The 13,262-nt window shown below is 46.1% G+C and overlaps 1 protein-coding gene across 10 annotated transcripts in view; it reads right to left on the bottom strand.

The window, feature by feature from the left end:
• Nucleotides 1-1,104: 1,104 nt before the first annotated feature.
• The window catches only part of LOC123369005 (acyl-CoA (8-3)-desaturase-like), a 32,561-nt gene continuing 20,403 nt past the window's right edge, over nt 1,105-13,262 (bottom strand). For 4 of the 10 annotated variants that reach the window (XM_045014376.1, XM_045014379.1, XM_045014383.1 and 1 more), the window contains 6 exons: nt 12,873-12,949; nt 9,165-9,262; nt 5,419-5,515; nt 3,871-3,950; nt 3,462-3,587; nt 1,105-2,264 (listed from right to left, as the gene is read on the bottom strand). In XM_045014376.1, coding sequence (XP_044870311.1) covers nt 2,141-2,264; nt 3,462-3,587; nt 3,871-3,950; nt 5,419-5,515; nt 9,165-9,262; nt 12,873-12,949 — 602 coding nt within the window. In that variant the 3' untranslated portion in view covers nt 1,105-2,140. Of the gene's footprint in view, nt 2,265-3,461; nt 3,588-3,824; nt 3,951-5,418; nt 5,516-9,164; nt 9,263-12,872; nt 12,950-13,262 lie in introns of those variants that run through there. The other 6 variants (XM_045014378.1, XM_045014377.1, XM_045014380.1 and 3 more) reach the window with 6 other exon arrangements.

Below are 13,262 nucleotides of genomic sequence, written 5' to 3'. Positions count from 1 at the left end.
AGCAGCTGGGGGAGAGATACCAGAAGTGCCCGACACTCGATAGCTTGCTGGGTGGCCACATGGCTGTACAGCTTACAGAGAATTTCGGTCACAGGCAGCCTCTCAGCTCATTAGCAACTTCTTGGGCTACTTATCTAAGCTGTACTGGTTGAGGGCCAACCTGTAGTGAATCAGCCTAGCTGTGGAGATGACCCAGTGCACACATGGGCCCCAGTTGTAAGCTGCTTCCATAGTGACTGACTTCTGCTGGTGACTGATCTGCTCTGAACAATGACACATTATGTGAACAAGCTGCCATCTCGCCAGGTACTACAGAGCTTCAGCAGCTCTGGGAGAACCAGCAGGTGTAGGGTGGCATTTCCCAGTAACTTGCACAACTGGACTTTCACCAACTTAGATATTGATGCCAGGAAAACAATAAAGGTCTGAAGGAGACTTTCTAGTAGGTCAAAGACAGCAGTAAATCTAGGAGTGGGCAGAAGATGTGCCCATTCTACAAGATGGAACTCGGTAATGAAAATTTTCCCTACATAGGATTCTACTGCTGTGAGAGAAAAACTCTCTCCTCCTCCAATTCCTTTGGGTAGCAATGAGCTGTCTGGAAGACTGTTCAAAGTTACCCATAATGCTCTGTGTCTTGAGCAGCACTGGGTATTCTAGGACATATATACTCAGAAGGCTTTGCTGCTGACTCAAGGCAGGTCTACGCTAGTGGGGGGATCAATCTAAGATACGCAACTTCAGCTACGTGAATAGCGTAGCTGAAGTCGAAGTACCTTAGATCGAATTACTTACCGTCCTCACGGCGCGGGATCGACGTCTGCGGCTCCCCATGTCGACTCCGCTACCGTCGTTCGCGTTGGTGGAGTTCCAGAGTCGACAGGAGCGCGTTCGGGGATCGATATATCACGTCTAGATGAGACGCGATATATCGATCCCAGAGAAATCGATTGCTACCCACCGATCTGGCCGGTAGTGAAGACGTACCCTCAGTTGAGCAAAGTGATAGTGTTAAGTCAGGGTAAAACACAAGCTCACTGAAAACGGGCACTAGTGTAAAGTGTGGGTTTGCTGAATCATGTCAATTACAGTCGATGCAACTCCTTTGGCAGGATGGAGCTGAACAAGCTCCCATATAGAGTGAAAATGTTTATTTAGATTTATTCATCATGTTTACAAGCAGGAAGACCCATACTTTACCCAAAAGAGATTACAATCTAAAATAGAAAAGAACACAGACAGAATTAGGACAATATTTCAAGGCAGTGATAGTGAGGATAAAATAAAACAGAGTGGCTGCTGTTCCCACTCCTAAAGCCCCTTTTCTTTCGGGGGGTCTGAACCCCACATCCTTGTTGCAAAGACTTACTGTCTTTATCTTAATGCTTTACTTGTATTAGAGTGGTGCTAGGAGACCTAGTCACGGCCCAGGACTCCATTGTGCTAGGTGCTGTACAAACACAGAACAAGATGACCATCCCCATTTCTGAGCCCCAGAGAGAAGCAAAGGGCGAAGCATGTGAAGGAAAATTAATGGGTTTTTAAAAAATAAACATCATTCCAGGAATCAAACTTTCCCAGCAATCCTCATCTCCTACTAGCCAGGCTTTCTCATTTCCCCAAATCTGCTAGCCTTCAGGGGCTTCATAGTTTTTTTGTTTGTTTGTCGGTTTTGTGGCAGCTGCTGTAATTGGAATGTCACAAGGTGCTGCTGCTGCTGCTGCTTATTTATGCAGATAGGCATCAAGCCAGAGCTCTCCAGAATCCTTCAGAGAGCTGCAGGAGAGAGAGAGGGGAACCCATTAATCATAATAATGGTTGTGCTACATCAGCCCACTAGCTGGACCACTGCTCTATTTTAATTGAGCAGTTCCTAACTTTTGAGTGCTTGACTATGCCACCTTAACATTCTTTTAACATGGTGTTTTTAAATACAATTTGATATATTTTTGCATATCCCCTCTTATCTGTCTCCTGTTCTTTTAATCTTTCTTCACATAGAAGTTTTTCCATGCTTTTAATCTCATGTCTCTGAACCAAATTTACTTCTGTTATATGCTTTTTGAGATGGGGTTACCAACAGTGAGTACAACGCTCGAGGTGAGGGCTTTCCATTAATTTAAACAGTGGCATAATAATTTCAGCATTCTCTATCCCATTCCTTGTGGATCTTAACATTTGTGTTCTTTTTTGTCTGCTGTTTCATGTTGAGCAGAATTCTCCATTGAGTTATCCACAATGATACCCGAGTCTCTCTTGAATTGCTGGAAGTTAATTTAGAAACCAACAAAGGTGTATGAATATTTCAAATTATTCTTGCCACTGTGCATTATCTTGCAATTGTCAACATTAAGTTTCATCTGCAATTGTGTTACCTAGTCACCAATCTTTCTTAGGTTCCAAAGTCTTCCCTGGTCTTGGCTGAATTAAATACATTTGTCATCTGCAAACTATACCATCTCTCTGCTCCCCCCTTTGACAGAGCTTTAATAAATATATTAAACAAGGTGCTAATACCAATGGCTCTTATGATAATCCACACCTATCCTCTTTTTTGCCATGATAAAAAAGGACAGTTTTCCCACCTCTTTTTTTTCTGGCTTGTAGCTAGTTTCTGAACAGTGACAGTACTTTGCTTCTTATCCAGGGCCGGCTCCAGACCCCAGCGCGACAAGCGCGCGCTTGGGGCGGCGTCCCGCGGGAGGGCGGCAGGCGGTCCCACGGCTCCAGTGGACCTCCCGCAGACGTGCCTGCGGAGAGTCCGCTGGTCCCGCGGCTTCAGTGGAGCATCCGCAGGCATGCCTGCGGGAGGTCCACCAGAGCCGCGGGACCAGCGGACCCTCCGCAGGCACGTCTGCAGGAGGTCCACCGGAGCCGCGGGACCGGCGACCGGCAGAGCGCCCCCTGTGGCGTGCCGCCGTGCTTGGGGCGGCGCAAATCCTAGAGCCGCCCCTGTTCTTATCCCAAAAAAAATGTCTCTTCAGGAAAGGTATAACAGGTTTCCCTTATGCTGTCCCTGCCTGTATACCTCCTTCCTTATTTAGAGGATCCCTCTGGGGTCAAAGGGCAATTCTTTCTACAGTCTATTGCATCCTATGCATTTCTGCTGACATTATCAAGAAGAAGGCAAAACAGGGCCAGTTGTTAGGGTAAGTTTTGTGATGCAGACACCTGTCCAGTAAGAACTAAAATTAGAATCCTACCAGCAACTCTCACCCAGGCTGTCAGCTGATAACTAGTCATTACCAATGACTTAGTTCTTAGAAATCTGCAGTTAGATTTTACTTAGTGATTGAGAGGTGAAAGGCTCCCTGTGACACTTTCAGGGCCCTGACCCATCGAGTTCTGTCGTATCTATCACATCTCCTCACTATTTCATACTGTGCACCTCTCCTCCCATTTGCTATGCTGTGGACGCCACTCATCTGCCAGTGCACTGAATTTTCCAGATTAGTACTTACTGCACAACGTCTGCAAAGGCAGTGAGGAGCGGCTTGCAGTGGTACTCAATGCTGTGCTTGGCACACAGAGACTTCACCAGGGGGGCCACCTTCCAGTAATTGTATGGAGGCATTGTGGGGAAAAGGCTGTGAAAAGAGAATGAGAAGTTTAAATAGGATTCACACCCTTTCCCAGTGCCCCAGATGGATCTCTCCCCTCTCCAGGAACCTGAACTGGTCATTCCCCCCCCATAGGGTTTTTGTTCCTTCTCCAAGGCCCCACAGAAACAGGTGCCCCACAGAAATGCCATCTTTCCTCAGAACTCCAAGTCAACTGATTTCCGCAGAAGGATCCTACTATCCTTCCCACTGGGAAACACTCACTGATTCCCCATAGGGTTCCTGTCCCTGGGCAGGGGCCCAGACTCACTGATGCTCAATTTGGAAGTTCTGATGCCCAGTGAACCAATCATTGAACAGGGACTGATCCACGTTGCATGTTGCCTGGAGCTGGAGGAGGAAGAGAGAAAAGTGAGTGCGGTCTCATTTCTCATCTCTCTGGATGGCAGGAGAGAGGGTGCAAACTCTTCCCTCCACTTTTCTCTAACATGAGTAGAACCAGCTGGGAATGGAGACCAAAATCTTTCATTAGCAAGACAATAAGACCAGGCCAGAGAGAGAATGGCATCCTGGGATATGGATGGTTATTGCCTTGTCCGGCTCCTGTCTCAGATGCGAACTAGTGCTGTGTGCTGTGAAAGTAGAATGAATTATATTGTAAAAATAAGAATGGATTAAAGAAATGCTGTATGTACCTTTAAGTAGAAATAAGAAATGTTAAAATACAGGTATCAGGAAAAGAAACATTAAGGCATAAACAATGAGTCCACTTAAGCTAATGGTGAAACATTAACCGGAGATTGGTAAAAGTTAGTAAGGAAATTATCGATGTATGTCTAGCCTCAAGTAAACTTGTCAATTCTGCTTCCTTTGTTATCTTGTTAAGTTCACTCCCTTTTATCTGTATAAATAAGATAGTTTGTGTCTTGCATGGTGCTCACATTATCTGGGTGTTATTAGCAGAGCACTGTGCTAATAAAACAGAATGGTCTGACAAATTGTGAGTCCTGAGTCTGACTTTGACAGTGCTCATTATGAGGACTAGCATAGCTCTGTTCCCCTCTTCCCCAACGGGTCCATGTGCCAGGAGAAGGAGAGAGATTATAAGAGTTTCCTGAATAGAGGAAATTCCACATGGATGCCCCAGATCAGGCACCCTCTTTCAGCCAGTTTCTCATCTTTACATCCAGCATCCTGCAGTCTCCATGTTCTATTAGAAAAGGGAATTGGTCTGTTATGAAAGTGTAAAGCCTGAGTTGTCATAGGTCTGTTTTCTGTGTAATTTGTTTGCTTTTCCTTACTATTTCATTTTTGAGTCTATGATTTTTTTCCCCTATTAAATAAACGTTTTCTTTGTTACCTGAAGCAGATCTCAAGTGAGCAAACTGAGTGGGAGCTGTTTTTATACCTTCAGGAGTGAGAAATGAGAAGGGAAAAGTCTGAGTGTCTGGTAGTTAAGAACTCAGGGTAGCGTGGGGTGGGTTTGGGGAGACTTGGGACCAGAAGGGCTTTTGGGGTCACCTGCAAGGATTAATGAGGCTGCTGGAAGCCAGGGTGAGACCTTTATGCTTGTGGGCTGGCCACTGGTGCAAGGGCTCTGAGGCATAGCTGCTTAGCATTAAAGCATCCAAAGGTACAAGGTGGATGGTGAGAGAAGCCCTTACTGGACTGGGTGATGACCAAAAGTCACATCCTCCTCCTTTATTTCCAAGCCATCATATATCCCTCCCTGCCGCAGCCATGAGTTTCTTACTGGCCCCCAATCCCTTGGCATCCCAAATGCTTCCTGTGCGTTTGTACCCCTAGCCTGGAATTCACTTCCATAGAGGCACAGATTGTGAGAGGGGAAGGATTGTACCTGGGTAGAGAACCAGTCCAGGTTCTTATCATAATCAATGTTCATAGGGATGTGGCTCATGAATAACACCCAGACAAACCAGATACTCTCCAGGACCCTGTGCAGACAAACAAACACAAGGCAGTCACTGATCCTGTGCCTGCATAAGCCACTAAAACATTCATATTCTCTCACTCACACACACCACCACCACAACTGGCATGTAATAATCCCATGTACCCATGCCAGCAACTATTGAGTAAAATGTCTGCCTAAACTGTCAGACTCCAGCAGGAGTGCCATTTTCAGGGCTCTAGACCTCCTGCCAGTTTCAAACCTGAGGTCTGTTCACAGAGCACACCCTAGCCCCAGAAGGGGCTCTTAACTGCAACACAGCTTGAGGTATGGAACGTGATGAGTTCTGTGTTGCTCCCAGCTTCGGTGCTGCTCTTCTTTCTTCCTTGTGTCAGGATCCTGAACTCATGGTCACTGCCTCCCAGGTTCCCATCCACTTTTGCTTCCCCTACTAATTCTTCCCATGAGAACCAGGGCCTGTGATCTAGTAACTTCAGTTTGTTGCTGGAAAAAAAGCCGTGTTTACCTCATCCCTCTGGTCTGGCGGTCTATAGCAGACTCCCACCACAACATCACCCTTGTTGCTCACACTTCTAAACTTAATCCAGAGACTCTCAGGTTTTTCTGCAGTTTCATACCGGAACTCTGAGCAGTCATACTGCTCTCTTACATACAATACAACTCCCCCACCTTTTCTGCCCTGCCTGTCCTTCCTGAACAGTTTATATCCATCCATGACAGTACTCAGTCTGGAGTACTTGTGGATAGTTCTCTGAAAACATCTGCTCAGTGTGCAGTGACAATCAAAAAAGTTAACAGAATATTGGAAATCATTAGGAAAGGGATAGATAATAAGACAGAAAATATCATATTGTCTCTATATAAATGAACACCACATCTTGAATATAGCATGAAGATTTAGTCACCCCATCTCAAAAAAGATATATTGGATTTGGAAAAGGTACAGAGAAGGGCAACAGAAATTATTAATGGTATGGAACATCTTCCATACGAAGAGAGAATAAAAAGACTGGGACTTTTCAGCTTGGAAAAGAGATGAGTAAGGGATCAAGTATCAGAGGGGTAGCCGTGTTAGTCTGGATCTGTAAAAGCAACAAAGAATCCTGTGGCACCTTATAGACTAACAGACGTTTTGCAGCATGAGCTTTCGTGGGTGAATACCCACTTCTTCAGATGCAAGAAGAATGCAAGATGTTGCATCTGAAGAAGTGGGTATTCACCCACGAAAGCTCATGCTGCAAAACGTCTGTTAGTCTATAAGGTGCCACAGGATTCTTTGTTGCTTTATGAGTAAGGGAGGAGATGATAGAAGTCCAATGACTGGTGTGGAAAAATTGAATGGCCATTCTAATGTTCATATATAGTACCCAGATTTAGCGTCCCACCCCCTGTAACTCACTAGACCCCACTCCCCTCCCAGAGCTGAGTAGAACCCAGAAGTCATGACAGGGTCTCTCTCGTTGCAGAATTAGCAACAAAGTAAGAATATATATTACCATTTTAAACCTAACTAGTGTCCTTAAGTGATTTGCCACAAGATGTCAGAGCATGTTAGTATTAGAGCTGAGTGGGTCTAATATTTATTTATTTTTCTTTCTTTTATATAGGAATTAGATACAGGGCTCCTGTCATCTAATTGCTAAGTTGTCTGCCAAAAAGTAGAGTTTTCAAGTGCCTAAGTAGCCTTTGCAATCACAGTTAAAGTTGTCCCTCATACCAAAATCTGAAATAGCGCCCCTGGACTCCAGCGAAACATTTGCATACTCTAGCAACCAATGGTCAGTAAAAGGAACAGCACAAAGGGAAACCATGTATTATTTGGGTCAGGGCCAGAGGTGATGAGTCCATGGCTGCTCCGGGGCTGGAACACCTATGGGACAAAATAGTGAATGCTCAGCACCCACTGGTGGACCTGCTGATCAGCTCCTCCCCTCTCCCAGCACCTCCCTCCCATTGCAATCAGCTGTTCAGCAGTGTGCAGGAGATGCTGGGAGGGAGGGGGCAGCGTGAGGGTGGGGTGTGCTTGGAGGAGAGGGCATTACGGGGGGGAGGAGGCATAGCGGGGGACAACCAGTTCTATAAGGGCTTTATTTAACAAAAGCTCTGGCAGCTGCCCACTCCACCCCGGCCCAGCCCACTTCCCCCTCCTCCCCTGAATGCTCCGTCCCCCTTCTCCTCCCCCTCCCCTGCTTTCCGCGAATCAGATGTTCGTGGGAAGCCTGAAACAAGCAGCAGGCACGCAGGTAAGCTGGGGAGCAGGGGGGCAGGTGCGGCCGGCCCAGCCTGGCTGAGTGGCTCCCTCCGGCCCAGCCCCTAGTCCTGGCTGAGCGGTTCCCTTCGGCCTGGCACCCCCAGCCGAGCGCCCCTAGCCCATCCTGTCCCGTCCCCAGCCGAGTGCCCCCAGCTCCGGCCCCACAGCTCCGGCCCAGCCAGGGCCCCGTGGTGCCAGTGCCGGTGCTCGGCCTGGCCCCACGGCTCCAGCCTGGCCTGGCTCGGGCCCCGCAGCCCCGGCCCCAGCCCTGGTCCCGGCCGAGCGCCCCCAGTCCCGGCCCCAGCCCCGGCTGAGCGCCCCCATCCTGGCCCCAGCCCCAGACTGGTCCTGGACGAGTGGCTCCAGGCAGCGCGGTAAGGGGGCAGGGAGCGGGGGGGGGGGGGGTGTTGGAAGAGGGCAGGGGGGTTTGGAGGGTTTTGGGGGGGTGGATGGGGTGGGGCGGTCAGAGGGCAGGGAACAGGGGGATTGAATGGGGGCAAGGGTCCTGGGGGGGCAGTCAGGAAGGAGCAGGGAGTTGGATTGGGCAGTGGGGGCCAGTCAGGGGTAGGGATTCCAGGGGCAGTCAGGGGACAGGGAGAAGGGGTTGTTGGATGGGACAGAGGTCCCGGGGGGCCATCAGGAATGAGAGGAGGGGTTGGATGGGGCGGCAGGGGGCAGTCAGAGGACAGGGAAGGACAGTGGATGGGACAGGGGTCCCGGGGGGGTGTCAAGGAATGTGGGGGGGTTGGATGGGGCAGGAGTCCCAGGGGGGTTGGCCATGACCCCCTCGTGGGGTGAGGAGGAGGGAACCTGTTGTTAATATTTTGGCAGCTCATCACTGGCTGTGGTCCTTGTGGAGGAGCTTAAAGCCAAGCTATTTTTGTCATGAACTGAGCATATTTTATCAACAAAACATCTCTCTCCTTTCTTTGAGTGTTTCTTGCTGCCTTGGTCTCAGCAACTGCCAGTGGGTGAACACGGACTTCCTCTTCAGTGCAGCCATTGTGCTCCTGTGCAGTTCCCTGTCATCATGCCGGGTCAACATAACCTCACATGGCATCACACCACAGTCCCCTACTTAGCAGATCTACTACTCAAAAATTTGCTTGAAAGCATTTGTTACAGTGATTGCAACTTCCATGCTGTCTCCCAGCACAGCAATCAGAGGGCAGGACGTCCCTTGAAGGATGCGGAGTCTAATTCCAGTCTCCCAGACAACAGAGTGTTTGATCTTGTGTTAGAGAGAGAGATGACTAGGTACAGAAAAAAAGAAGCATTTGGGAAAATGAGGTGCTGGGGGGCTAGATGGGGTGAAGGGCCAAAGAGACAGAAGGGAGAGGAAAGTAGTGGAAAGGGACAGACAGAGCAAGGCTGAGAAGAAGGCACAGCCAAAGGGAGCTGGGGGACCAGTGAACGATACCTGAGCAGCAGATAGAACCCCAGGAGACTCTTCACCCCCAGTAAGGGTTCATAAGTGAGAAAGAATCGGATGTAGAAGCTCAGAATCCAGGCCAGGTCCTGCCAGAGAGGAGAGGAGATGAAGAAGAATAACAAATCATGCCCCTCTTCTGTCCCCACATGGATTCTAGAAACTGCTGGATTCTTATCTTTTTCTTCTCCCCCCCGGTGACAGGATATGACCAGTGGGTACCCACCCACAGCACACCTGAAGAGTGTATTGTTTAGGGTTGAGAAACACTGGACTGCAGCTTTGCATCCCCCAACAGTGTCCTGTAGCAGCGGGCACCCTGCTTCGATCCTCCCTGTGCATTGTAATGCACATCCAGTATATAGCTGTTTAATTTATTAACATGTAAAGAGTCTTGTGGCACCTTATAGACTAACAGACGTTTTGGAGCATGAGCTTTCGTGGGTGAATACCCTCTTCGTCGGATGCATGTACCCGCATCCGACAAAGTGAGTATTCACCGATGAAAGCTCATGCTCCAAAACGTCTGTTAGTCTATAAGGTGCCACAAGATTCTTTGCTGCTTTTACTGATCCAGACTAACACGGCTACCCCTCTGATAATTTATTAACATTTGTGCCTATGATCATGATCAAAGAGCACACTGGAAAAACTAAAAGAGAGCAAACTGTTCCTGGTGAGTGGTTCAGATCAAGCAAGTTTCTGAAATGAGAGATTTCCAGATCCAGGATTATCCACTATTAGACATACTCTGCCACCCACATCTCACTCTCTAGGGAGTTCCTCCCTTGGTACTGAGGGATGGAGCTTTCCATCAAAGTGAAAAATGCCATGGTCACAGAATAGTGAGTGAGAGGCAGATTCAGAGACACTCAGCTCCCAGTTAGAGCTTTTATAGATGGCAATGAATAGGGAGCGTGTGCAGAGTTACTAGCGTGCAGTACGCTGATGATCATGCACACAAGAGAAATTTGGTGGAGGGGGCATCAAAACTTTCTTTAATTTGAAAGCTAATCACAACAGTCACTGTGGAGAGATGATCACCCTGACATAATTTAGTAATATCCATCTTCAAATGTGTACATAAACAATAATTAATACTCCAAATACTCTGTTATGAAACAGTTACTACGCACTCAGTATACCACAAAACCACAAACGCAAGGAAATGAAAAACTAAAACCTACCAGTAAATAGCTGTTTACGGGAACACATCTGGCCTCTATCACAACTACTGTATTCCACTGCATACAAGCTTCATTGTGCCCCCTCTAGGGATGCCAATATTCCAGCACCCTCTTCTACAAACTTCCTTCACCAAACACACTACGCTATACCAGAACCTCTCTTCTGCTCTCTTCCCTCTCAACACTGCTCCCTGTGGATGTTTGGTGTAATAGTCTGGGTGTTTGGAGGGAATAGTTTGGTAAAGGGAGTCTTGGATGGTTTGTATCAGTAGGGGGTCAGAGTTAAGGTTTTGATGTATGTGTTCTATGGAGATGGTGACCAGAAAGCAGGAGACAATTGCATTATTGTCATGGAGGCAATGAAACCTGGGTTAACATGAGTCATTGTTTACCTGAGATACTGATGTCACCCAGGCCAGAACAATAAATCTTGGAAACTCCAGTCCCAGTCCTAACAATAGGAGAGTGCCAGTAGGATAGTGCCAATATTCATAAAATCTTTTAGCTTAAACTTGCAAATCAGGTGATCACCGTGAAATGACCTAGGACTGGATGATCGAGGTTCTAAAGGAACTTTCAAGGGTGATAGGACCATTGCAAAGAAACTAAATTAATTCTTTGTATCAGTCTTCACTGAAGAAGATGTGAGGGAGAGTCCCACACCTGTGCCATTCTTTGTAGGGGATAAATCTGAGGAACTGTCCCAGATTGAGGTGTCATTAGAGGAGGTTTTGGAACAAATTGACAAACAGTTATAAATCACTGAAGCCAGATAGTATTCATCCAAGAGTTCTGAAGGAACTTAAATACAAAATTGCAGAGCTACTAATTGTCGTATGTAACTTATCATTTAAATCAGCTTCTGTACCAGATGACTGCAGGATAGCTAATGTGACACCAATTTTTAAAAAGGGTTCCAGAGGTGATCCTGGCAATTACAGGTTGGTAAGCTTAACTTCAGTACCAGGCAAATTGGTTGAAATTATAGTAAAGAACAGAATTATCAGACATGTAGATGAACATGATTTGTTGGGGGAAGAGTTAACATTTTAGGAAAGGGAAATCATGCCTCACCAATCTATTATAATTCTTTGAGGGGGTCAAACAAGTATGTGGACAAGGATGATCTAGTGGATATAGTGTACTTAGATTTCCAGAAAGCCTTTGACAAGGTTCCTCACCAAAGGCTCTTAAGCAAAGTAACCTGTTATGGGATAAAAGGGAAGGTCCTCTCATGGATTGGTAACTGGTTAAAAGATAGGAAACAAAGGGGTAGGAATTAATGGTCAGTTTTCAGAATGTAGAGAGATAAATAGTGGTCCCCCCCCAGGGGTCTGTACTGGGCACAGTCCTATTCAAAATATTCATAAATTAACTGGAAAAACGGGTAAACAGAGAGGTGGCAAAATTTACAGACGATACAAAACTACTCAAGATAGTTAAGTCCAAAGCAGACCGAAGAGTTACAAAGGGATCTCACAAAACTGGGTGACTGGGCAACAGAATGGCAAATGAATCTGAATATTGATAAATGCAAAATAATGCACATTGGAAAATATAATCCCAACTATATACTCAAAATGATGGGGTCTAAATTAGTTAGTACCACTCAAGAAAGATTGTGGAGTCATTGTGGATAGTTCTCTGAAAACATCTGCTCATTGTGAAGTGGCAGTCAAAAAAACTAACAATGTTAGGAACCATTAAGAAAGAGATAGATAACAAGACAGAAAATAGCATAATGCCTCTATATAAATCCATGGTATGCCCACATCTTGAATATTGCATGCAGATGTGGTCGACCCATCTCAAAAAAGACATATTGGAATTGGAAAAGGTACAGAGAAGGGCAACTAAAATGATGAAGGATATGGAACAGCTTGTGTATAAGGAGAGATTAAAAAGATTGGGACTTTTCAACTGGAAAAAGAGATGACTAAGGGGGGATATGAGAGAGGTCTATAAAGTCTTGATTGGTGTGGAGAAAGTGAATAAGGAAATGTTATTTACTCCTTCACATAATACAAGCACTAGGCGTCACTCAATGAAATTAATAGGCAGCAAGTTTAAAACAAGCAAAAGGAATTACTTCTTCATACAACACAAAGTTAACCTGGGGAACTCCTTTCCAGGGGATGTTGTGAAGACCAAAACTATAACAGGGTTCAAAAAGAACTAGATAAGTTCAGGGAGGATCATCAATGGCTATTAACCAGGAAGGGCAGGGATGCAACACCTTGCTCTGAGTGTCCCTAGCCTCTATTCACTAGAAGCTGGGAGTGGACAACAGGGAATGGATCACTTGATGATTGCCTGTTCCGTTCATTCCTTCTGATGCACCTGGCATTGGCCACTGTCAGAAGACAGGATATTGGGCTGGATGGACCATTAGTCTGACCTAGTATGGCCATTCTTATTTTCTTATTAATGTTTGAAGGGTGCAACCCCTCATGTGCTCCTGTGTCTTTCAAGGTTGTTTGTACATCCACAGTCATGATTAGGCAGCACTTACCACCCAGTCTTTTCTCTGGATTGTCTTGTGGAATGCAAAATATTGAAAGTAGACAGGAAACAGGAATGGGAGAATTGCTGGAAGAGGGAATGAGGAGAACATAGAGACATTATTCATCACATCATCTAAACATTGACACCACCAATGTCAGCTGCTGTTTAACATCCTCCCTGTTTACTGTTGCAATAGAATGTATTTCATTATCACAGTAAGATGTGAATACATCATCTTGCTTCTTTCCAAATCCAGAACAGAAATACATATTGGCCTCTTCCGCATCATTATTGATAATTTTACCACCCTTATCTGGTAATGTAGCTCTACTCTTGCTAAGATTTCTGTTGTTCCTGATATATTTTTAAAAATCCTTCTTATTATCCTTAATGCAAC

The sequence above is a fragment of the Mauremys mutica genome, chromosome 4, assembly GCF_020497125.1.
Source record: "Mauremys mutica isolate MM-2020 ecotype Southern chromosome 4, ASM2049712v1, whole genome shotgun sequence".
In the NCBI taxonomy this organism is placed as follows: Eukaryota; Metazoa; Chordata; order Testudines; family Geoemydidae; genus Mauremys; species Mauremys mutica.
The sequence above is the reverse complement of the archived record's forward strand: the minus strand, read 5'-3'. Positions and strand labels throughout refer to the sequence as shown.